At 42.7% G+C, this 25383-nt stretch overlaps 1 protein-coding gene and 1 non-coding gene across 3 annotated transcripts; one reads left to right on the top strand and one right to left on the bottom strand.

The window, feature by feature from the left end:
• Nucleotides 1–7657: 7657 nt before the first annotated feature.
• LOC108644833 lies at nt 7658–12561 on the bottom strand. Of its 2 annotated transcripts, XM_031899568.1 has the most exons (3): nt 12426–12561; nt 10067–10244; nt 7658–10032 (listed from the first exon to the last, which is right to left on the bottom strand). In XM_031899568.1, exon 3 carries the CDS (start codon nt 10002–10004, stop codon nt 7887–7889), a length of 2118 nt encoding a protein of 705 aa, XP_031755428.1. In that variant the 5' UTR covers nt 10005–10032; nt 10067–10244; nt 12426–12561; the 3' UTR covers nt 7658–7886. The 2 variants fall into 2 exon arrangements, with proteins under 2 accessions (XP_031755428.1, XP_017945200.2); XM_018089711.2 differs by having other exon boundaries at nt 7658–10244.
• A 12094-nt stretch (nt 12562–24655) lies between these two features.
• Nucleotides 24656–24729, top strand: trnat-agu. Its single transcript has one exon. It is a non-coding gene; the product is annotated as a tRNA-Thr (tRNA).
• The last annotated feature ends 654 nt before the right edge of the window (nt 24730–25383 follow it).

The raw sequence follows: 25383 nt of genomic DNA, 5'->3' as shown, positions 1-25383 counted from the left end.
CTGGGGGCAGTTAGAGATAGCTTGGGGGCAGTTAGAGATAGCTGGGGGCAGTTAGAGATAGCTGGGGGCAGTTGGAGATAGCTAGGGTGCAGTTAGAGATAGCTAGGGGGCAGTTAGAGATAGCTAGGGGGAGTTGGAGATAGCTAGGGGGCAGTTAGAGATAGCTGGGGGCAGTTGGAGATAGCTAGGGGGCAGTTAGAGATAGCTAGGGGGCAGTTAGAGATAGCTAGGGGGAGTTGGAGATAGATAGGAGGCAGTTAGAGATAGCTAGGGGGCAGTTAGAGATAGCTGGGGGCAGTTAGAGATAGCTAGGGGGCAGTTAGAGATAGCTAGGGGGCAGTTAGAGATAGCTGGGGGCAGTTGGAGATAGCTAGGGGGCAGTTAGAGATAGCTAGGGGGCAGTTGGAGATAGCTAGGGGGCAGTTAGAGATAGCTAGGGGGCAGTTAGAGATAGCTAGGGGGAGTTGGAGATAGCTAGGGGGCAGTTAGAGATAGCTGGGGGCAGTTAGAGATAGCTAGGGGGCAGTTGGAGATAGTTGGGGGCATGCAGAAACATACAGGAACAAATAGGCAGGCACATCTGGGGTCCCTTTTGCGTCAAAAAAGTTGTCAAGAAGCAGCTTGTAGTGTTGATAAAAGTATCAAAATTTATTTATTCCATAAAAAACAACTGCAAAAGCCTTACGCGTTTCGTACCTACCAGGGCACTTAATCATAGGCTAATTCACACATGAAGACACACATTATTTAAAGGCACAATGACCAATCAGAGGAATCCTATGATGGGCCAATCACATTGCATTATAAATTAACCAATCAATTGTGAAAGAGTCACAAATGGGCCAATCATATTCTAGACAGGATAAGAGGTGACTCATAATGAACTAATTCAATTGTATTATATGGTGCCTCTATCCAGTAGAAGGAACACAGTTGTTAAAGATTAAAGTGTATTTCTTGAATAAAGTAACATGTCTATCATCAAAGTTACATTAGTATATCGCTTATTGGACAAATCAAACATAACAAGTAACATCATATTCGTAGTTGAGGCCGTTAGGTTGTCTAGTCTGCATGTAAAAAATCCATTTGGTTTCTGAGTGATATCCCCTCCACGAATATTTGGAAAAACTTTATCAATGCCTCCAACGGATAGACATGACAAAGACCTATTAGAACGTTCCGCAAAGTGCTCAGCTACAGTGGTTTTAGAGTGTTCATTTGTTATGCTGAGAATATGTTCACGTATCCTGTCTTTTCATTTTCTGCTGGTTTGTCCTATGTACTGTTTTTTACATTTTGTGCAAGTAAGTAAATAAATCCCATTTTTAGTGTTACAATTTATATACTGATTAATCTTATAAGTTTTATTGGTCATAGTAGAGGTAAAAGACCGTGTTTTTAACACAAAATTGCACGTAATGCACTGACGGGAACCACATCTGTACATGCCATTAGTGGCTAGCCATGTCTTAGTGGGTGTATCAGCTTGAATGAGACTCGGGGATAGTTTGTTCTTAAGGGTTTCTGTCCTTCTTGTCTCATATCTGCAGCCATTGTCTAGTATCTGTCTTAGTACGGGGTCAGTTCTTAAGATTGTTATTAATAATCTTTTTAATTCTATTATATTGTGGACTGAATGTTAAGATACAAGACAGGGGTTTTGTATTTCTTTTTTCAGTTTGATCAGATTGTTGATATCTAGTATGTTTTGAGCCGGATGAAGTATCTACAGTGCCGGCTTTGTATTTATGGAAGAGACGTGATCTATTTGTATTGGCCGCTCTTTCAAAGGCTCATGTTTTAGGTCTGAAAGCTATAGAGCATCATCTAATTCACTAGAGCACATATGAGTCTAATCTGATCACATTTATATTAAAATCTATCCAATACTGATTAACTCACAATTTTTTCTATTTCAATAAGAAATATTACTTGCAATGTTGCGGCACGGCAATGGGTGCAAAGTTTGCCCCTATCTTACGCCAACCTTTTCTTAGGTTGGGGGGAAGAAATGCACGTATATAATGAAGACAATGCACATTCCCACATCATTAAATATTTTGGTCGTTTCATTGACGATATTATCCTCATTTGGTCCGGCACTGAAAAACAATTTTTGAGTTTATCACTAATATCAACACTAATGAGTACAACTTAAAATTCACGTCAGAAATGAATGAAAAATGTATTCATTTTTTGGATATCACTTTAACAACTGAAAATGAACACATAATCCCCTCAATATTCAGAAAAGAAGGTTCAGCCAATCCCATATTAAATGCTCAATCTTGCCATCCCAAGCATTTGATATATAACATCCCCTATAGCCAATTCCTAAGGCTTAGAAGGATCTGCTCCGAGGAAGCTGATTTTCAATCTAAAGCAAAAGATTTATTTTCAAGACTAAAAGACAGAGCTAATACACATGATAACTTAACAAAAGCCTTTGAAAGAGCGGCCAATACAAATAGATCACGTCTCTTCCATAAATACAAAGCCGGCACTGTAGATACTTCATCCGGCTCAAAACATACTAGATATCAACAATCTGATCAAACTGAAAAAAGAAATACAAAACCCCTGTCTTGTATCTTAACATTCAGTCCACAATATAATAGAATTAAAAAGATTATTAATAACAATCTTAATATCTTAAGAACTGACCCCGTACTAAGACAGATACTAGACAATGGCTGCAGATATGCGTCAAGAAGGACAGAAACCCTTAAAGGAGAAGGAAAGCAAAAAAATGATTTACCTATTTTTGATTAGGGCATCAGCCCCTGTCTTGAACCGCTACATTTAAAAGTTAGCCCCTGCTTGTGGATCCGCGCACCGTGCCTGAGAAGATTCTCCTGCGTTCTAACTTTGGCGCCGACATTTTCAAACTGTACACGTCACTTCCCTCTCCGGCCGCTTCTACTGCGCATGCGCCGCTTCGTGAACCCTGTGACGTCAGAGTACTGTCTGGCGCGCTCGACTGTCAAGCAGCCATATTTGCGCAGAGTGAGTTTTGTGGCAGGAGGGTTTAAAGCGCCCTGATCTTGACTTTTTAATCGCTTACTAATAGCGATTGAGAGGGGTTTTTGGTTCTGAGCATTCTCAGTCATTTAGGTGGAGCGTAATTAAGAATTTATAAATAAATGTTATATGCATTTGACTACCACTTGGGCCTGTAGCACCACTCCATTGACACTGTTCCCAAGATGCGTATGTGTATATATTGTAGATAGCACACCCAGTAATTAATTTGACGCTCTCCCCTGATCCCCTGATATTTTTGATAAAAACTTTTAATTATGTTTGATACTGTTTTATGTGGGATGGCTGGTGGCTGTGGGATAGTGGAACTGTGGTTGTGGGATGTGGGACTGTGGCTGTGGGACAGTGACTGTGGCTGTGGGACTGTGGCTGTGGGATAATGGCTGTGGGATAATGGCTGGGGATGAGGGACTGTGGCTGTGGGATAATGGCTGGGGATGAGGGACTGTGGCTGTGGGATAATGGCTGGGGATGAGGGACTGTGGCTGTGGGATAATGGCTGGGGATGAGGGACTGTGGCTGTGGGATAATGGCTGGGGATGAGGGACTGTGGCTGTGGGATAATGGCTGGGGATGAGGGACTGTGGCTGTGGGATAATGGCTGGGGATGAGGGACTGTGGCTGTGGGATAATGGCTGGGGATGAGGGACTGTGGCTGTGGGATAATGGCTGGGGATGAGGGACTGTGGCTGTGGGATAATGGCTCTGGGATGGCTGGGGATGAGGGACTGTGGCTGTGGGATAATGGCTGGGGATGAGGGACTGTGGCTGTGGGATAATGGCTGGGGATGAGGGACTGTGGCTGTGGGATAATGGCTGGGGATGAGGGACTGTGGCTGTGGGATAATGGCTGGGGATGAGGGACTGTGGCTGTGGGATAATGGCTGGGGATGAGGGACTGTGGCTGTGGGATAATGGCTGGGGATGAGGGACTGTGGCTGTGGGATAATGGCTGGGGATGAGGGACTGTGGCTGTGGGATAATGGCTGGGGATGAGGGACTGTGGCTGTGGGATAATGGCTCTGGGATGGCTGGGGATGAGGGACTGTGGCTGTGGGATAATGGCTGGGGATGAGGGACTGTGGCTGTGGGATAATGGCTGTGGGATGGCAGGGGATGAGGGACTGTGGCTGTGGGATAATGGCTGGGGATGAGGGACTGTGGCTGTGGGATGGCTGCAGATGTGGGACTGTGGCTGTGGGACTGGGGCTGTGGGATGGCTGGGGATGAGGGACTGTGGCTGTTGGATGGCTGCGGATGTGGGACTGTGGCTGTGGGACTGGGGCTGTGGGATGGCTGGGGAAGAGGGACTGTGGCTGTGGGATAGCAGGTATAGTAGGGAGAGATGGTGCCTATAGTAGCAGTGGGGGGATAATAGCCTCTGGGAAGGGACTGGGGCTGTGGGATAGCAGGTATAGTAGGGAGAGATGGTGCCTATAGTAGCAGTGGGGGGATAATAGCCTCTGGGAAGGGACTGGGGCTGTGGGATAGCAGGTATAGTAGGGAGAGATGGTGCCTATAGTAGCAGTGGGGGGATAATAGCCTCTGGGAAGGGACTGGGGCTGTGGGATAGCAGGTATAGTAGGGAGAGATGGTGCCTATAGTAGCAGTGGGATAATAGCCTCTGGGAAGGGACTGGGGCTGTGGGATAGCAGGTATAGTAGGGAGAGATGGTGCCGATAGTAGCAGTGGGGGGATAATAGCCTCTGGGAAGGGACTGGGGCTGTGGGATAGCAGGTATAGTAGGGAGAGATGGTGCCTATAGTAGCAGTGGGGGGATAATAGCCTCTGGGAAGGGACTGGGGCTGTAGGATAGCAGGTATAGTAGGGAGAGATGGTGCCTATAGTAGCAGTGGGGGGATAATAGCCTCTGGGAAGGGACTGTGGCTGTAGGATATCAGGTATAGTAGGGAGAGATGGTGCCTATAGTAGCAGTGGGATAATAGCCTCTGGGAAGGGACTGGGGCTGTAGGATAGCAGGTATAGTAGGGAGAGATGGTGCCTATAGTAGCAGTGGGATAATAGCCTCTGGGAAGGGACTGGGGCTGTGGGATAGCAGGTATAGTAGGGAGAGATGGTGCCTATAGTAGCAGTGGGATAATAGCCTCTGGGAAGGGACTGGGGCTGTGGGATAGCAGGTATAGTAGGGAGAGATGGTGCCTATAGTAGCAGTGGGATAATAGCCTCTGGGAAGGGACTGGGGCTGTGGGATAGCAGGTATAGTAGGGAGAGATGATGCCGATAGTGCAGTGAGGATTTTTTTGGTTCACATTCACTGCAATTTCGATTTGGGTTTTAATATATTTTTATACCCCTCCCAGAAAGATTTATTTCTTATATAATTATTAGCTATGTCATTATTATTTTTATAAAGACATTGTTTTACAGACACATTTATAATAATGGAAGAGGAATCTGTTACAGAAATGGAAGTGCAATCTATTGCACAAATAGATGAGGAATCAGCACCTAAAGCTTCAACTACAGCTGAAGATGAAGGGGTGAGTCAAATGAGGGACAGTCTCATCTTCTATTGTATCTAATCTTCAGACACTAAGTAGCCAGTGCTGTACCATCTTCTGCTCCTGCTAGACAGTAAGGGCTCTGGCACACGGGGAGATTAGTCGCCCGCGACAAATCTCCCTTGTCACGGGCGACTAATCTCCCCGAGTTGCCATGAAATCGCGCCGCCGTGTGTGCCATCCCGCCGGTGGGATGGCGGGTCATGACAACTCGGGGAGATTAGTCGCCCGCGAACATGGAGTTTTGTCGCGGGCGACTAATTTCCCCGTGTGCCAGAGCCCTAAAGCTTATAAAACATATAAATATGCATTTTACTTTTGATATCAGCATCATTATGTCAGTCATAGCAGATACACAGTGGAGCAGAATGAGGAGCAGCAGCTACTCTATGCCTGGAGTTAAAATGCACGGATGATTGTGTCTGTACATAACTTGCATATACAATTATTATAAAAGTCAATTTAAATGAATTTTCTTTCTCCCAATAGTTTCAGATTCTCCTTAAAAGAATGCTCCGGAGACCGGAGATTACAAATGCTAAGGGATGTTCTCCTATGAACCCATCCCAAAAAAAAAAAATGGTAAAATCTAAAATGGCAAAAAATGAGGAAGGTGAAGAACATGCGTCTGGTGAAGACCAGTCTGAAAATGAAGAAAATGAAGCTCAAGGAACAGCTGAAACTGGAAGCCTTCTCAATGAGCCCACCAGAGTTGGAAATACGGATTGGTGCCAGTGTGGCCTATGTAACCCCATGCCTACTGGAGTGGAAAGTATCTGCTGTTACGAAATTCCAAAAATATTTGAAAAAATCCCAGAAGATGCATTTTGTATAATAGACAACCCAGATTTCGAAATAGAAGTTCTCAATCACGAACGACTTGACTGGGGTTTAAGAATGTCCAACTTTAAAATCACAAAGCAGCCACGTTGTGATGCTTATATGAGGTAATGTTGCACTTTTTTCAAAAAAAAATGAATGCTCATTTGTTATAGTTTTTTTTGTATGAAAATGCAATATGCATTTATTCTCAAGTTAGTTGTAACAGACTATAGATACAATATTTAATTGATTCGAACTGTACTTCTCTTTTAATTACATCAACTGCTAAATGTGAATACCCCCCCTCTATTTTTAGTACACATAAAAGATAATAAAAACAATCAAAACCCATTATTTTATCAACATGGGCCTAAGGGTATTGTAGAAAGAATAAGATTTGGAAAATTGTCACTCTGTGGTGCTTGTCGATAACAAATGCAGTCAGGTTCATTTTTTTCTACATGGAAGCAACGTTCCAAGGTACACAGTAATCTATCATTCCCCTCCACCACCACACACAGTGGATAAAATGTTTCTTCACCTCTAAAACGTAATGAAAACCCTGATATGGCATTTTTCAACATAATTATTGTATCCCTTTATAATAATGTATAGTATATTTTCCGTATACTCTTTCTAAATGTAATTGTTGTGTATTATACTGTATATATAACAAATAAGATTTTTATTTTTCAGGTCGATGCGTAAAATAGCCTATAGAGCATTCACTGTTTGGATTTACACATTCTTGGGATTTCGCAACAGAAAGCCAATACCATCCTGTGTGGTTCGGGAAATAAGAAGCAAGTTTCCAGATCCCAAGGGCAAATATACCGGGTTTCTAAGTGCACGTGACTATTTTGCCGAAGATATGGCTTATGACACCGACTAATTGTTTTCTACATGTTTCTTTCATTACAGTTAATTAAAAATAAAGGTTGTGCACTTTATCATTGTTTTTAGTAACTTAAGTGTATGTTGAAGAGATACAGGTTTTTTTTTTTTTTTTGACAGGTATGGGACCTGTTTTCATAAATGTTCAGGCTACAGATTTTTCCTGATAAAGTATTTTTCTGAAAATCTGAATCTTCATACCTTAGATTACTGTTTTTATAGTATAAATAAGGAATGAAGATTCCAATTTTCAGAAATAGATGTACTCTGTAGCCCGACCATTCTGGATAACAGGTCCCCTACCTGTACAATGTAAATTACATCATAAAATTGTATTGATGACAGTTGAAAAAAAAAATGCAAAGCACCATTAATACATTTGTAAATAGTTTTATTTTGAAACAAAATATTTTACTTTGGCAAACAAAGTCTTTTCAGTTGTTTGAATGTATTGGACTACTGTGTAATATCCAACACATGATTGTTATATAAAAAAACGTAAATTGTAAAAAATATTTGTCTCATGACTTTTATTACTTATTTACATTACTGTAAAGGTAATATGGAATATTTATGTGCACGTTGCTAGTCCTTTGACATATGTCAGGATTTTTCAAATCGTGACAAATATTGCTCAATTACTTCAGATTTTGCTGGTCTTTCACAAGTAGCAATATTTTTGGGCATCCTTTTTGACATAGAAAGCCATTCATGGGTGATTTCACCATTCAAGATTTTTATTGAATCTGACATGATCTCAAAAAGGTGTTCATCCAAAAGTGCCTCATATATTGGTTTGGCTACCCATTGTTTTTTTTGCTTAGGAAACACAATTTTAAATCGTTTTTTGCCTACAGCCAAGGTTGATTTTTTGCCAGATTTTACAACAGCCTGTTGTCTGTTGACATTTCTGTTGTGTGACAAAGCCGCTAGTGCTGTTCTGGCAATCATCCCATCCATTTTGAAGCATAATCTCTTGGGCTTATATTTCAGCACTTTGCTATGGAAATTTTCTAAATCACTGGTGTGGCAGAATTTCTCAATTTTACCAATATCACGTAACAGTGAATTGCCATTAATAATAAGTTTGAGACTGTTGTGTGCAGGATGATTTGAACCAATCCACCTGATATCTTTTTTCTGTGCTGCAGTCAGCCGTCGATGCTGGCATTTTTTATAGTATCGCAGGGATTTAAAAGTGTGCTTGTTGGCAATATGGAATAGTAATGATTTCCATTTGTCGATCAGAACATTGACGTTTTGCTTGCAGGTTTGTGATGACCACCACAAATGATTGGTAATGGGACTGATCCAGGATGCAATGTCACGGCAATTCCTTTTTTTGCTTGCTGCCAATAATTTTTTATGTATGCTCTTGCACAGATGCCACACATCAAATTGGTGGTCTATATGTTTAAATGTACTTGACATGATAGTTTTGATCACGTTGTGCCTGTCTGTAGCAACTATCTTAACATCAACTTTTTCATGGATCAACCAGTTCAATGCTTTCTCAAAGTTTAATGGTTCCAGTTTGTTTGCATTTTTGCCAGGACCGACCTGGTCAATTTCAAAATGGACAATTTTTTTGGACATAAGGTCCATCATTGAATATGTACAATATTTGGCAGAATGTCCAGGACTATCATATTGTCCATCGCCTGCCAAGGCGACGGATTGTCCTGATAACGATTTCATTATAGCAGCCTGTTCTTTTTTCCACTGTATATCTATTGCTGGATAAACAAATTTTCGTTGATAGTGGTAAAACGTGGTATGGGAATAAAAGGGTACATTGAGAATGGTGAAGATATCTCTCAGTTTTCTATATGTTGAACCACTGAGAATGATAGCGTTAGCCAGAGCTACATTTCCAATAGATGTTTGGTCCACCACAGGCTGTGAAAACCATTTCAAAGAAGTATGTCCATCTATACAACACAATTGAACCTTGAGTAAGCTTCCGTCAGTACTTTTTTTAATTTCTACTATAGGTGCCTGACATGGTGGTTTTACTGCATGCTGGCATCTGACAAGATGTAGTAGGGCATCTAAATTGTCTTCAAAGATTAGAAATTTTCTCGCTCTGAAATACTTGGATGGCCCACTTTTCGTAGTTTCTTGTTCTTCTTCTGATTTTTCAGAAGATGATGGTTCAGATATTTCAAAAGTAGTATCTCTAGGTTCTGTTACTGTAGGTGATGAAAATATTGAGGATGGGTGTGTAATGAGTGAACCCTGATCTTTCAATGGTGTTTCTGGGTTCTCCTGAGATTGTAAGGTTGTTGAAATGGGAGATGCAGATAATATATCAGTAACTGGCTGTGTAGTTTTTAAAGGTGTAGAAAAACAAACTGGATAAGTATGATCCTTTCTAACTTGCACTACATCAGCTTGATATATATCTTCCGTTTGTGTAGAAACTACGTTTCCTCCATTTGCAGTCGTTTGCGTACTTGCTTGACGAGAAAACATCCTTCTTGATGTCATTGTTGAGCAAGTCTTTGTATAACATTCAGTTTGTGTTGCTACAGTGATAAGATGTGACACAATTCGGACCAATTGTGTGGAGGTGGATGCTTCCTCGTCATCGACTCTTCTCCTTTTTTGGGAAGGCAGAGTTGCTTCCAAAGGAACATTAATAATAGCTGGAGTTGGTATATTTGCAAAAAGAGTGGGAACCGCTGTTGGTGTTAGAAGTCTTCTTGAACCCCTCATCATGTAAGAGTCAGGTGTGAAATGTGTAGAACACATTCTAAAAGTATTGTTTTTTTTTCCGTTAAAAATCCTTTCGGATAAGGTATCGATATCTTCATTATGTTGTCCGGTTTGCATTAACCATTTTTTAATTGAATGAATATCACTTGGAAATGGATGTAGAACCACATCGGGATATTTCACTTTTTGACCTGTTCGGTGAGGACACCCTTTCACGATGCAGTATGGCATTTTATCAGGGATCTGTTGAAACAGAATTGGTAAAAAGTGTTATTAACAATACTAATCATGTAATAAGGTGTTTGCAGTACTACCATTACTATAAAGATACATTTATCACATTATTTTCTAATAACTTACTCCTTATCTAAAAATAATACCACACGGCTAATTTTCAGGGTACAGATAAATGCTTGGCAATATTCATCAATTATTGTACAGGTATAGGACCCATTATCCAGAATGCTCGGGACCAAGGGTATTCCGGATAAGGGGTCTTTCCATAATTTGGATCTCCATACCTTAAGTCTGCTAAAAAATCAATAAAACATTAATTAACCCCAATAGGATTGTTTTGCATCCAATAAGGATTAACTATATCTTAGTTGGGATCAATTACAAGGTACTGTTTTATTATTACAGAGAAAAAAGAAATCAGTTTTAAAATTCTGAATTATTTGATTAAAATGGAGACTATGGGAGACGGGCTTTCTGTAATTCGGACCTTTCTGGATAACGGGTTTCCGGATAAGGGGTCCAATACCTGTACTATTAGTCTTTTCCTGCTAATAAACTTGAAAAGGCATCAGGCTTGCTTGCACACAATGTAGACTTATTTAGTAAAAACCATTATTATGCAGTCAGTTTTTTGAACCAACTATTATGTGTATCTGCTACTTTCAACAACAATGTTTATACAAGAGGAGAAGTACAAGCAGTCCAGTGTGGCAATTATCAAAAAACAACATTTCTAAGTATATAAAAGTTTAACAGTTATAAATAGGTTACATTATATATTGATTGGTGATCAATTTTTCATAAAGTTATGGTTATGGTTGCTATGGTAATAGTGTATCAACCTGACCGTGATAAGTATGAGAAACGGTAATATGGTTATGGTAAAAAAAATAAAAATAGAAGCACACTGACACACATAGACAGTCAGGTTCCCTATTTGTACTTACTTTACTTTTATAATTGTATATAAAACACATGCTTACTTTTCAGTCAATTATTGGGGCTTTATTCATTTAGAAATGCTTAACCTTCAGTTGTAGTAAGTATTGTCTTTACTAATCAGATAGAGTCAATAATCCCTTTGTAGTGTTCACAAAGGCCAGACAGTCTGCAATGTGATTAGCAATCACAATCCACATCTTTTTGGTTTGTTTGTCTTTGAAGCACACCTCTGCTTTTGCCTAACCAAAAAGATGTGGATTGTGATTACTAATCACATTGCAGACTGTCTGGCCTTTGTGAACACTACAAAGGGATTATTGACTCTATCTGATTAGTAAAGACAATACTTACTACAACTGAAGGTTAAGCATTTCTAAATGAATAAAGCCCCAATAATTGACTGAAAAGTAAGCATGTGTTTTATATACAATTATAAATGTAAAGTAAGTACAAATAGGGAACCTGACTGCCTATGCTGTCTCATCATCATAACAGGATAATGTAGTTTATCTGTGAAGAAATGGCATTACACCACAATCTATTTATAAAAATTTTAACAATAGCAAAAATGTGTTGACCACAAAATCTAAACATCGCCCCTGAGAGTGACCAGCACACAGTATTGCCCATAAACACTGCCCAGTATATACACACTACAGGCTTAGACAGAAAATAAAAATATTGCCCCTGAGAGTGACCAGCACACAGAGTATTGCCCACAAACACTGCCCAGTATATACACACTACAGGCTTAGCCAGAAAATATAAATATTGCCCCTGAGAGTGACCAGCACACACAGTATTGCCCACAAACACTGCCCAGTATATACACACTACAGGCTTAGCCAGAAAATATAAATATTGCCCCTGAGAGTGACCAGCACACACAGTATTGCCCACAAACACTGCCCAGTATATACACACTACAGGCTTAGCCAGAAAATCTAAACATTGCCCCTGAGAGTGACCAGCACACACAGTATTGCCCACAAACACTGCCCAGTATATACACACTACAGGCTTAGCCAGAAAATCTAAACATTGCCCCTGAGAGTGACCAGCACACCTCATGCACTTATCTAATAGCCAGAATTACTACTATATGTGATGAGCATGAAAAATATAGCAGAATGAGAACTGTGCAGAAGTTAAAAAGATTACAGTCCTATTCATTTTGCCTGAAATTAATCCTAATAAATCAATTACAAAGCAGTAATATAAGACAGTAAATAGCATTTTACTTACTCAGTCTGTAATGCAGTTTCAAATTGGCACAGGAAAGTCTTTCTGCTCTATCCAACTCGATTTCAGCACAGCAAATGCAGCCAGAGGCACTGTGCAGGACTAGAAAAAACACAGGAGCATTCCGATTGGACAGTAGAGTGAAGTGGGCGGGGCTAAGGGGTCAAACATTTCTTCAGAGACTGCAGATCTTGAAAGGAAAAAAAAAAAAAAAACGGAGCTCTCTGCTGTGCACTGAGCATGTCTGTGTCCTGGACAATCTGTGTTCAGTGAGACAGGAAGCTGCACAGGCTTGGAGCAGGTACTGCATTTACTGACAAGATTTTTCCATGTCAGAGCCAGATGAAGCAACAGCACGGTGAGTTCAGGAAATATGTTAAGGACTGTGTTAAGGCTAAGTTATTGAGCTCATGTTGTTTTTAGACTTTCCTTGTCCTTTAAGAACAAACTATCCCCGAGTCTCATTCAAGCTGATACACCCACTAAGACATGGCTAGCCACTAATGGCATGTACAGATGTGGTTCCCGTCAGTGCATTACGGGCAATTTTGTGTTAAAAACACAGTCTTTTACCTCTACTATGACCAATAAAACTTATAAGATTAATCAGTATATAAATTGTAACACTAAAAATGTGATTTATTTACTTACTTGCACAAAATGTAAAAAACAGTACATAGGACTAGTGATGAGCGAATCTGTTCCGTTTCACTTCGCTGAAAAATTCGCGAATCTTTGAAAAGATCAGCGAAACGGCGAAAAATTCGCGAAACGGCGAAAATGTCGTGCGACAAAAAAAAATTGTCGCCCGCGGCTATAATTTTGTCGCACGGCTATTGTTTCGTCTCCCACGGCTATTGTTTTGTCGCGCGGCTCTTGTTTCGTCGCCTGCGGCTCTTGTTTCGTCGCGCGGCTCTTGTTTCGTCGCCCGTGGCTATTGTTTTGTCGCGCGGCTATTATTTCATCGCCCGCAGCTATTGTTTCGTCACGCGGCTCTTGTTTTGTCGCGCGGCTCTTGTTTCGTCGCCCGTGGCTATTGTTTTGTCGCGCGGCTATTATTTCATCGCCCGCAGCTATTGTTTCGTCACGCGGCTCTTGTTTTGTCGCGCGGCTCTTGTTTTGTCGCGCGGCTCTTGTTTCGTCGCGCGGCTCTTGTTTCGTCGCCCGCGGCTCTTGTTTCGTCGCCCGTGGCTATTGTTTTGTCGCGCGGCTATTATTTCGTCGCCCGCAGCTATTGTTTCATCGCGCGGCTCTTGTTTTGTCGCGCGGCTCTTGTTTAGTTGCCCGCGGCTATTATTTTGTCGCCCACGACTATTCTTTTTTGACGCCGGCGACAATTTTTGGACGTGCGGCGAATTTTTCCAATGGCGAAACGCGGAAATTCGCCGTGAATCCATGCCTGGTGAAACTTTTCGCCCATCACTACATAGGACAAACCAGCAGAAAATGAAAAGACAGGATACGTGAACATATTCTCAGCATAACAAATGAACACTCTAAAACCACTGTAGCTGAGCACTTTGCGGAACGTTCTAATAGGTCTTTGTCATGTCTATCCGTTGGAGGCATTGGCAAAGTTTTTCCAAATATTCGTGGAGGGGATATCACTCAGAAACCAAATGGATTTTTTACATGCAGACTAGACAACCTAACGGCCTCAACTACGAATATGATGTTACTTGTTATGTTTGATTTGTCCAATAAGCGATATACTAATGTAACTTTGATGATAGACATGTTACTTTATTCAAGAAATACACTTTAATCTTTAACAACTGTGTTCATTCTACTGGATAGAGGCACCATATAATACAATTGAATTAGTTCATTATGAGTCACCTCTTATCCTGTCTAGAATATGATTGGCCCATTTGTGACTCTTTCACAATTGATTGGTTAATTTATAATGCAATGTGATTGGCCCATCTTAGGATTCCTCTGATTGGTCATTGTGCCTTTAAATAATTTGTGTCTTCATGTGTGAATTAGCCTATGATTAAGTACCCTGGTAGGTACGAAACACGTAAGGCTTTTGCAGTTGTTTTTTATGGAATAAATACATTTTGATACTTTTATCAACACTACAAGCTGCTTCTTGACAACTTTTTTGACGCAAAAGGGACCCCAGATGTGCCTGCCTATTTGTTCCTGTATGTTTCTGCATGACTCCCCGAGCTGATGGTCTGGGGCATGAGCACCTGGACCCACCTAAATAGGGGGTAAGATTCTACTCAAATAAAACAATTCTGTTAGTCTGTGGGATTTTTGTATATAGCTAGGAGGCAGTTAGACATAGCTAGGGGGCAGTTATAGATAGCTAGGGGGCAGTTAGAGATAGCTATGGGGCAGTTAGAGATAGCTGGGGGCACTTAGAGATAGCTAGGGGGCAGTTAGAGATAGCTGGGGGCAGTTGGAGATAGCTGGGGGCAGTTAGAGATAGCTGGGGGCAGTTAGAGATAGCTAGGGGGCAGTTAGAGATAGCTGGGGCAGTTAGAGATAGCTAGGGGGCAGTTAGAGATAGCTGGGGGCAGTTGGAGATAGGGGACGCACTGATCCCGGGCCGAACCGGATCCCAATCCTAATTAGCATTCGTAAGGGTTAAATGGTGGGGGGTAATTTTCCTGCGCGCCAATTTTTAACCCTTCCTGGTCTTAATTAACATATGCTAATTAGGATTCGGATTCAGCCGAATCCGTTGGGGGGGTTCGGGAATTGGGCAGAATCCATTAGGGTGGGTTCGGGGGTTGGGCAGAATCCGTCGGGGTGATTGGGCAGAATCCATCGGGGGGTTTGGGGGTTGGGCAGAATCCATCGGGGTGGGTTCGGGGGTTGGGCAGAATCCATCAGGGTGGGTTCGGGGGTTGGGCAGAATCCGTCAGGGTGGTTGGGCAGAATCCATCGGGGGGTTTGGGGGTTGGGCAGAATCCATTGGGGGGTTCGGGGGTTGGGCAGAATCCGTCGGGGTGGTTGGGCAGAATCCATCGGGGGGTTTGGGGGTTGGGCAGAATCCATCGGGGTGGGTTCGGGGGTTGGGCAGAATCCGTCAGGGTGGGTTTCGGGTTTCGGCAGAATCCGTCGGGGTGGGTTCGGGGGTTGGGCAGAATCCATCAGGGTGGATTCGGCAGAATCTGTCGGGGTGGGTTTGGGGGTTGGGCATTGTTTCTGTTTCACCCAGTTTCAAGGGGAAATTAATCCCATCATTGTTTTCTTTTTCACCCAGTTTCAAGGGGAAATTAATCCCATCATTGTTTTCTATTTCACCCAGTTTCAAGGGGAAGTTACTCCCCTCGTTGTGTTCTTTTTCACCTATTTTCAAGGGGAAATTAATCCCATCATTGTTTTCTTTTTCACCCAGTTTCAAGGGGAAATTAATCCCATCATTGTTTTCTTTTTCACCCAGTTTCAAGGGGAAATGAATCCCATCATTGTTTTCTATTTCACCCAGTTTCAAGGGGAAGTTACTCCCCTCGTTGTGTTCTTTTTCACCTATTTTCAAGGGGAAATTAATCCCATCATTGTTTTCTTTTTCACCCAGTTTCAAGGGGAAGTTACTCCCCTCGTTGTGTTCTTTTTCACCTATTTTCAAGGGGAAATTAATCCCATCAGTGTTTTCTGTTTCACCCAGTTTGAAGGGGAAATGAATCTCATCATTGTTTCTGTTTCACCCAGTTTCAAGGGGAAATTAATCCCATCATTGTTTTCTTTTTCACCCAGTTTCAAGGGGAAATTAATCCCATCAGTGTTTTCTGTTTCACCCAGTTTGAAGGGGAAATGAATCTCATCATTGTTTCTGTTTCACCCAGTTTCAAGGGGAAATTAATCCCATCATTGTTTTCTGTTTCACCCAGTTTCAAGGGGAAATTAATCCCATCATTGTTTTCTGTTTCACCCAGTTTCAAGGGGAAATGAAACTCATTGTTTTGGAAAATCAAGAGGATTCATGGAATCGAATGCTTTCTACTCAACAAATTTGGGATTTTCGAATGTAAACTCCAAATTTTGGTACAAATGATTCATCGTGACAACGATCAAGTTCAATTGTCGAGTTTACACAACTTTCAAGGCCAGAAAAAAAGAAATGTCAGTAAACGTGCCCCTAAACCATTTGAGTTGAAAGGCCTCTGAGCTCCCAAACAGGCCAGATCCTCAGATATCTAGTTTATTTATTTATATCTAGTTTTTATATCTAGTGATATCCTGCTTACCAATACCCCATGTAATGTAGGGGGATTTATGGATTTCCATTGGCTGGCTAGGGCCAGCCGAGCTGCAGTGAGGACATGATATACTGTCCTAGGGTTTGGGACTGTTTGTGGAGTTTAGAGAATGGTCTGCCCAACAGAAATGTGAGTGGGCTTTTAGGCAAGGAAAGGGTTGTTAATATTGTTAGTAACGGGACTATCTCGTCCCAGAAATGCTGTGTCCCAGGGCAAGTCCAGAAAATATGGAGAAGGGATCCCACTTCTGGTGGGTCATTCAAAAGTTTATATACACCTCTCTTCTCCTCTGATGACTTCATCCCATTCCCAACTGCAAGACTTCTCCTGCCTCTGCCTGTCTCGGGCACTCTCTGCCTGTCTCTGGCACTCTCTGCCTGTCTCGAGCACTCTCTGCCTGTCTCGGGCACTCTCTGCCTGTCTCTGGAACTCTCTGCCTGTCTCGGGCACTCTCTGCCTGTCTCGAGCACTCTCTGCCTGTCTCGGGCACTCTCTGCCTGTCTCTGGCACTCTCTGCCTGTCTCGGGCACTCTCTGCCTGCCTCTGGAACTCTCTGCCTGTCTCTGGAACTCTCTGCCTGTCTCGAGCACTCTCTGCCTGTCTCGGGCACTCTCTGCCTCTCTCTGGAACTCTCTGCCTGTCTCTGGAACTCTCTGCCTATCTCTGGCACTCTCTGCCTGTCTCGGGCACTCTCTGCCTGTCTCTGGCACTCTCTGCCTGTCTCAAGCACTCTCTGCCTGCCTCTGGAACTCTCTGCCTGTCTCGGGCACTCTCTGCCTGTCTCTGGTACTCTCTGCCTGTCTCGAGCACTCTCTGCCTGCCTCTGGAACTCTCTGCCTGTCTTGGGCACTCTCTGCCTGTCTCTGGTACTCTCTGCCTGTCTCGAGCACTCTCTGCCTGCCTCTGGAACTCTCTGCCTGTCTCTGGAACTCTCTGCCTTTCTCTGGCACTCTCTGCCTGTCTCTGGCACTCTCTGCCTGTCTCGGGCACTCTCTGCCTGCCTCTGGCACCCTCTGCCTGTCTCGGGCACTCTCTTCCTGTCTCTGGAACTCTCTGCCTGTCTCTGGCACTCTCTGCCTGTCTCGAGCACTCTCTGCCTGCCTCTGGAATTCTCTGCCTGTCTCGGGCACTCTCTGCCTGTCTCTGGCACTCTCTGCCTTTCTCTGGCACTCTCTGCCTGTCTCTGGCACTCTCTGCCTGTCTCTGGCACTCTCTGCCTTTCTCTGGCACTCTCTGCCTGTCTCGGGCACTCTCTGCCTGTCTCTGGCACTCGCTGCCTGTCTCGAGCACTCTCTGCCTGCCTCTGGAACTCTCTGCCTGTCTCGGGCACTCTCTGCCTGTCTCTGGCACTCTCTGCCTGTCTTGGGCACTCTCTGCCTGTCTCTGGCACTCTCTGCCTGTCTTGAGCACTCTCTGCCTGCCTCTGGAACTCTCTGCCTGTCTCGGGCACTCTCTGCCTGTCTCTGGCACTCTCTGCCTGTCTTGGGCACTCTCTGCCTGTCTCTGGCACTCTCTGCCTGTCTCTGGCACTCTCTGCCTGTCTCTGGCACTCTCTGCCTGTCTCGGGCACTCTCTGCCTGTCTCTGGAACTCTCTGCCTGTCTCTGGCACTCTCTGCCTGCCTCTGGAATTCTCTGCCTGTCTTTGGCACTCTCTGCCTGTCTCTGGCACTCTCTGTCTGTCTCTGGCACTCTCTGCCTCAACCCATCAGGCTCTCCCCTTCCTTCCAAACCATCAAACCTTCCTTAAAGCCCCATCAGTTCAGGGAAGCATATTCAATGTATCCCAATTGCTCAGACATTTCTATATATCTGTCTCTATATTCCTTCTGTTTCAAATGTACCGTTAAAGTAGAAGGAAAGGTACAAACTCAGTCTCTTTATCAGAAAGGTCTATGTAACTACAGCCATAAGCACTCACAGAAACGCTGCACTGAGTCCTCTGTAAAAAGATTAGTTGTGTCTGTTTTCCTGTGCCAGAGACACACAGTTCTCTCTTCTCTCCCTTCTCCTGCTCCCCCCTCCCTCAAGAACACTAAGAGCTCACTCCCCCCCTCTTAGGAATGTAGATCTGAGCCAATCAGCAGGAAGCTTCCTCATAGGGGGGAATTCACAGAAGTGGTGGGAAAACACTTTCTCCAGATTCACAAACAGAAATCCGCCTAAATTCCGACTCAACCGCCACTTTTCCGTTTTTGGTGAAAGAAAGACAGTTTACAGACACTTTTGTGAATCTGTCGTTTAAACGACATTTATACGACGTTTTAACGACATTTTTCCCCGACATTTTCAAAATGGAGTAAAGCTCAGTGTAACTCTGTCAGACCAATTCTAAGCTCTTCTGTTTGGTTTCACCCAGTCTCCATTTGACACCTCTGGTAGGGGCCCCATTGGGGGATCAGTAACATATTAATGGGGATTAGCAGCCTATTGTTAGGGGACAAGTCTCTGTCTAACCCTAGAACAATAGGTGCAAAAAGCCTCAATAACATTTTATAAACAAGGAAAACACTGATTCAATTTATATCTTATATATAAAAAGTTTTCCCCTCACATTGGCAGGATTATGGGAGTTTTAGCTGAATCAGTGAGGCAATAACAACATTTTGAGTGAATATATTGTAAACATTTTTATTAAAAGGAAAAGTAAAGCCTCCCAGGCAAATTTTTAGTTTTAGCAGCAGTGCCCCCTCTTTAATCATTGAGACAACTGCCCCAACTTATCTGTGCCCCCATAGCATGTCCAGAACTGCAGAGCTGCCCGACAGCATTGGCCCCACCTGTTCCCAGCAGCCATCTTGGTGGCACATACACACTGGCACCCAAACTGGGATATTGGGGTACAGGGTTGGACTGGCCCAACAGGGTGCTGGATAAAAACCCGGGGGGTCCTAGTCCTGTTGGAGCTCTATTCACCGGGCATGTTGGTGTGGGGGCCACTGCTGCCCAGTAATGAGTAGGGGCTAGAGAAGACGGTATTTAGACCCTTACATATCGTTACAGAAGTGGAATTACACAGAAATATAGAAAACATTAGAAAGCCCAGATTCTCCTAAAAAAATTTTGTATAGTTTCCCTGGGCAAACTAAAGTTACCCCTCAGGAAATGCCCCCAAAGTGAAATACAAAATCCTGCGGGTAAATTCCTCCCCCCGAGGCTCCTGTCGCCGTGGGACTGGGTTTGGTGGCACCGACGGATTTACTAACAGCTAAAGGCAAATTCATAAACAAAATGTCGGGAAAACGACCAAATCTGAAAACCGTCTGTTTAAAAGACAAATTCACAAAAGTGGAGATAGAGGTTTGAGAATCAGGTGGAAACTCCGACAAATCTATTTATTTTGTCGGAATATCAGCACTTTTGTGAATTCCCCCCATAGTCTTACTAACTGAGCATGTTCCTTTGGTCCCGGTGTCGGTGCAGGAGTGAGGCATTATGGGAACTTTCTTTACACAGCTCAGCGTTTTTTCTTCCTGTTTGACTTCTGATCTTCTGAGACTTAAGGGCACTATTGAGAGAACTGAAGGTATGCCTGCAGCTTGGGGTTAACTCTTTATTAGCCTTTCCTTCTCCTTTAACCCTTTAGATCGTAAGCTCTTATATGGATACATTAATACAAAAACAGCCCACTGACATTAGGCAAATAATGATGGATAAAAGTTTCTTCAGTCGAGCCGACAATGTCTAGTGATGTGTCAGTGCCGGGGCCGGTAAGGGCAGCACCGAAAGCTCCAGATAGGGAAAAACATCAATTCAGTCTCCCATAGTTACCTATTTCAATAGAAGAACAGACCTAATGTTTTTTCTTTTTCTTTGCTTCACATTTCAATGTTTTTCAGTAGCATTAAGGCAGCGCTCTGCTAAATACGGCCCATTCCTATATTCCTGTATGGAAGTACTCTATTCTCTCTTGTTCTTGCCAAATCCATTATCTAACAAAAATGGGTTGTACGGTTTTTATTGAGTAGAAAACTGAACTGGAATGTTGTTTTTCTCACAAGTTGAACCTGTTCCAGCTGCGCCAGGATTGGGAGCGCAGTCACGGAGCGGCCATGGGGGGGTCCTGTCTGTATTAATGTCACGTGGTTAGAAAAGGGGGTTTGCAGATCCTGATAATCTCTGTAAAGTTATTGAATTAGACTTTCTCTTTACTGTGAAATAAAATAGATAGTTGGGCGGAATGGATAAAGCGATGGTAGATGGGGGTTATGGTAAGGGTAAAGTCTAATTATCAACCTAAGGCCTGATAAACTCACGTTGTGTGACAAGGAGGCGCCCCCTGTTGGGCAGGAGATCTCCCAGTCTCCCAGTCAGATAAGGGAATCATTTAACCATGAAATAAACCCAATAGGGCTGTTCTGCCCCCAATAAGGGGTAATTATATCTTAGTTGGGATCAAGTACAGGTACTGTTTTATTATTACAGAGAAAAGGGAATCATTTAACCATGAAATAAACCCAATAGGGCTGTTCTGCCCCAATAAGGGGTAATTATATCTTAGTTGGGATCAAGTACAGGTACTGTTTTATTATTACAGAGAAAAGGGAATCATTTAACCATGAAATAAACCCAATAGGGCTGTTCTGCCCCAATAAGGGGTAATTATATCTTAGTTGGGATCAAGTACAGGTACTGTTTTATTATTACAGAGAAAAGGGAATCATTTAACCATGAAATAAACCCAATAGGGCTGTTCTGCCCCAATAAGGGGTAATTATATCTTAGTTGGGATCAAGTACAGGTACTGTTTTATTATTACAGAGAAAAGGGAATCATTTAACCATGAAATAAACCCAATAGGGCTGTTCTGCCCCAATAAGGGGTAATTATATCTTAGTTGGGATCAAGTACAGGTACTGTTTTATTATTACAGAGAAAAGGGAATCATTTAACCATGAAATAAACCCAATAGGGCTGTTCTGCCCCAATAAGGGGTAATTATATCTTAGTTGGGATCAAGTACAGGTACTGTTTTATTATTACAGAGAAAAGGGAATCATTTAACCATGAAATAAACCCAATAGGGCTGTTCTGCCCCCAATAAGGGGTAATTATATCTTAGTTGGGATCAAGTACAGGTACTGTTTTATTATTACAGAGAAAAGGGAATCATTTAACCATTAAATAAACCCAATAGGACTGTTCTGCCCCCAATAAGGGGTAATTATATCTTAGTTGGGATCAAGTACAGGTACTGTTTTATTATTACAGAGAAAAGGGAATCATTTAGTAAATATACATAAATGGAGGGCACTCACGCACACATAAGAACAGTAATCTAGATATTTTGGTGCAAAAAAACAACAAACAGTACCCCCATATAGGGCACCAAAAACAGTAATTTTAAATGGAATGAGGTTTTGCACACAAAAAGTAATACAGGCACAGTGGTAGTATTTAGAAGAATATAGTCCTTTATATAGTATACAGATGGTGTAACAGCAGCCAATTTTAATTACAAGATTACAAACAGTACATAAATAATACAAATAATACAAAAAAGGTCACACAGGTTGGCGGATACACTCACCAAAGGATGAGAATTACCCCAATGTTTCGGCAAAGAGCCTTTCTCAAGGGGAATCCTCAACCATGCTTTAACTGGCAGATACCTACAGAGAACAGACCTATCCTGTCCTTGAGATTTACACGAATTTTATGATCGAATGTAAAAACTGAATTCCTAACAAGACATTTAGAAAATATTGAATACATTCCTTTGAGCTGCAGCAGGTGGCGCTGTGGCTTAGTTGGTTGAAACCCCCTGTCTAGTAAACAGGAGGTCCTGGGTTCGAATCTCAGCAGTGCCAGCCTTTGGAGGATAGTTTAATTTGCACATTCTGTTCTGTGCTTTGTTTCTAAAGCCCTATTGGCATATTCTGCGCTAAGCGAAAGCACACAATGGTTTGGGAATTGGCCCTTAAGCGCTGGGATTGGGCAGATAATGTTCTAGTGCTCCAGGAGTAGTATGGAGGGATTCAGGGATGAACTGGGTTAAGGCTCATACCCATTGGTAATGTTAAAAGCAGGAGGAGCAAGTTTTGGTGGAAAGACCATGAGGGCTGGTTTAGCTCCAAAGTGAAAGACAAGGTGGCTGAGTGGTTAGGGTGATGGACTACTAATCCATTGTGCTCTTCATGTGTGAGTTTGAATCCCATCCTCCTCGCTAATGTTATTGGGGATTGAAAGTGGAACCTTTGATGCAATTCTTTAGAATTTCCATAATTTTTATAGAAGCTTCTAAATTCAGGAAAGCATTGCTGTTTGGTACTTAGGAGTTGAAAGACACGGTCACCCATTTTGGATTCGGCAGAATCTGTACTTTTCAAAAATATATGGTTTCCTGGGGTAAACCTAATGTTCCAGGAGTTTTGGCTTTGGAATGTAAAGTATGCCGTATTCTGCTGTAATGCTTTGAAAATTTGGTAATTTACTGCTGGGAGTTATTGATCTATAGAAGTCAGAAATCTCCATAAAACTATACATATCAGGTATTGGCACGTTCGAGACTTTCCAAATTAGTTGTATTTGTGTCCATAAAATAAAATATGTTTCTGGTATAAATCCCTATATCATGAAAAATATAAATTTTTCTTTTTTTTTTGTCTTTTGAGCTCTAAATCTTGTTCCAGAAGTAGAAATACAGATTTGGAAAGCTTAGGTTCCCCTGAAAAATGATATATAATTTGCCCACCTAAACTTAACCCTCCCCCAGTAAATGCCCCTAAAATGAGAGAGTTACAGAATGTTTACAAAACGTCTGGCACTGAGGGGAACTGAAATGTGGAATTCTGCTGGCACTTAAAGGGTTAAATTCACAAATGTCAAGATACATATGCTCATTTATCTCAGTTGGAGATAGCTACGAGGCAGTTGGAGATAGGTAGGGGGCAGTTGGAGATAGCTAGGGGGCAGTTATAGATAGCTAGGGGGCAGTTATAGATAGCTAGGGGGCAGTTGGAGATAGCTAGGGGGCAGTTAGAGATAGCTAGGGGGCAGTATGAGATAGCTAGGGGGCAGTTGGAGATAGCTAAGGGGCAGTATGAGATAGCTAGGGGGCAGTTGGAGATAGCTAGGGGGCAGTTGGAGATAGCTAAGGGGCAGTATGAGATAGCTAGGGGGCAGTTGGAGATAGCTAGGGGGCAGTATGAGATAGCTAGGGGGCAGTTAGAGATAGCTGGGGCAGTTGGAGATAGCTAGGGGGCAGTATGAGATAGCTAGGGGGCAATATGAGATAGCTAGGGGACAGTTAGAGATAGCTAGGGGACAGTATGAGATAGCTAGGGGGCAGTATGAGATAGCTAGGGGGCAGTTGTTGGAGATAGCTAGGGGGCAGTATGAGATAGCTAGGGGGCAGTATGAGATAGCTAGGGGGCAGTTGTTGGAGATAGCTAGGGGGCAGTATGAGATAGCTAGGGGGCAATATGAGATAGCTAGGGGACAGTTGGAGATAGCTAGGGGGCAGTTAGAGATAGCTGGGGGCAGTTGTTGACCACTTGGCCATCCTGGCTGTCTCTTTTTAACCACCCACTGTATACGAAGCCCTAATGTGAATACTTAGGGGCACATGTACTAATCCACGAACGTCTGAAAAGCGTCCGAATGAGTTTTTTTCGTAATGATCTGTATTTTGCGACTTTTTCGAGTGCTCAATACGTGCTCAAGTCGTACTGGCTATGAAAAAGTTGCGACAATTCACGAAATTCGTAATGGCTATGAAAAAGTTGCGACAATTCACGAAATTCGTAATGGCTACGAAAAAGTCGCAAAAAATACGAAAAAGTCGCAAAATGTTCGTTTTCCAATCCGAATTTTTCCCATTCGGATTCGTGGATTAGTAAATCAGCCCCTTAGTGTTGCGCTGAATCTTCCAAAGTGAGTAACATTTGTAAATAAATAGACGCTTTCAACTATCTTGTCCCTGAGATTTACACAAATTTTAAGGTCAAATGTAAAAACTGAATTCTCAACAAGAACTTTAGAAAATATTGAATATGTTCCTTTGAGCTACAGCAGGTGGCGCTGTGGCTTAGTTGGTTAAAGCGCCTGTCTAGTAAACAGGAGATCCTGAGTTCGACTCTCAGCAGTGCCAGCCTTTATTAGATTGTTTCATTTACAAATGCCCCACCCTGTGCTGCTCTGTTTATAAAGCCCTACTGGCATATTCTGCGCTGAGCAAAAGTGCACAAAGGTTTGGGCATTGGCCCTTAAGTGCCGGGACTGGGCCAGATAATGTTCTAGTGCTCCAGGAGTAGTATGGAGGGATGAGCGGGGTTAATGCTCATGCCCATTGGTAATGTTAAAAGCAGGAGGAGCAAGTTTGTGTGGGAAGCCCATGAGGGCTGGTTTAGCTGGGTAATATACAGTATTGTAGATTGTAAGCTCTTTTGGGCAGGGCCCTCTTCACCTCTTGTATCGGTTATTGATTGCTTTATATGTTACTCTGTATGTCCAATGTATGTAACCCACTTATTGTACAGCGCCGCGGAATATGTTGGCGCTTTATAAATAAATGTTAATGTAAATGTAATAATCCCAAAAGCTTCCATCCATTGCACCACCTTACACGTCGTCTACTCAATATTGCAAGAGTCTCAACTTTGGTGGCAGTGAGGCTATGGTGGTGGAGATGCTAAGGTGGCAGTGATGCTATGGTGGTGGAGATGCTAAGGTGGCAGTGATGCTATGGTGGGGGAGATGCTAAGGTGGCAGTGATGCTATGGTGGGGGAGATGCTAAGGTGGCAG

This window comes from Xenopus tropicalis, chromosome 3 (genome assembly GCF_000004195.4).
Source record: "Xenopus tropicalis strain Nigerian chromosome 3, UCB_Xtro_10.0, whole genome shotgun sequence".
Taxonomy (NCBI): Eukaryota; Metazoa; Chordata; class Amphibia; order Anura; family Pipidae; genus Xenopus; species Xenopus tropicalis.
Note: the sequence above shows the minus strand (reverse complement) of the source record. Positions and strands in the feature narration are given on the sequence as shown.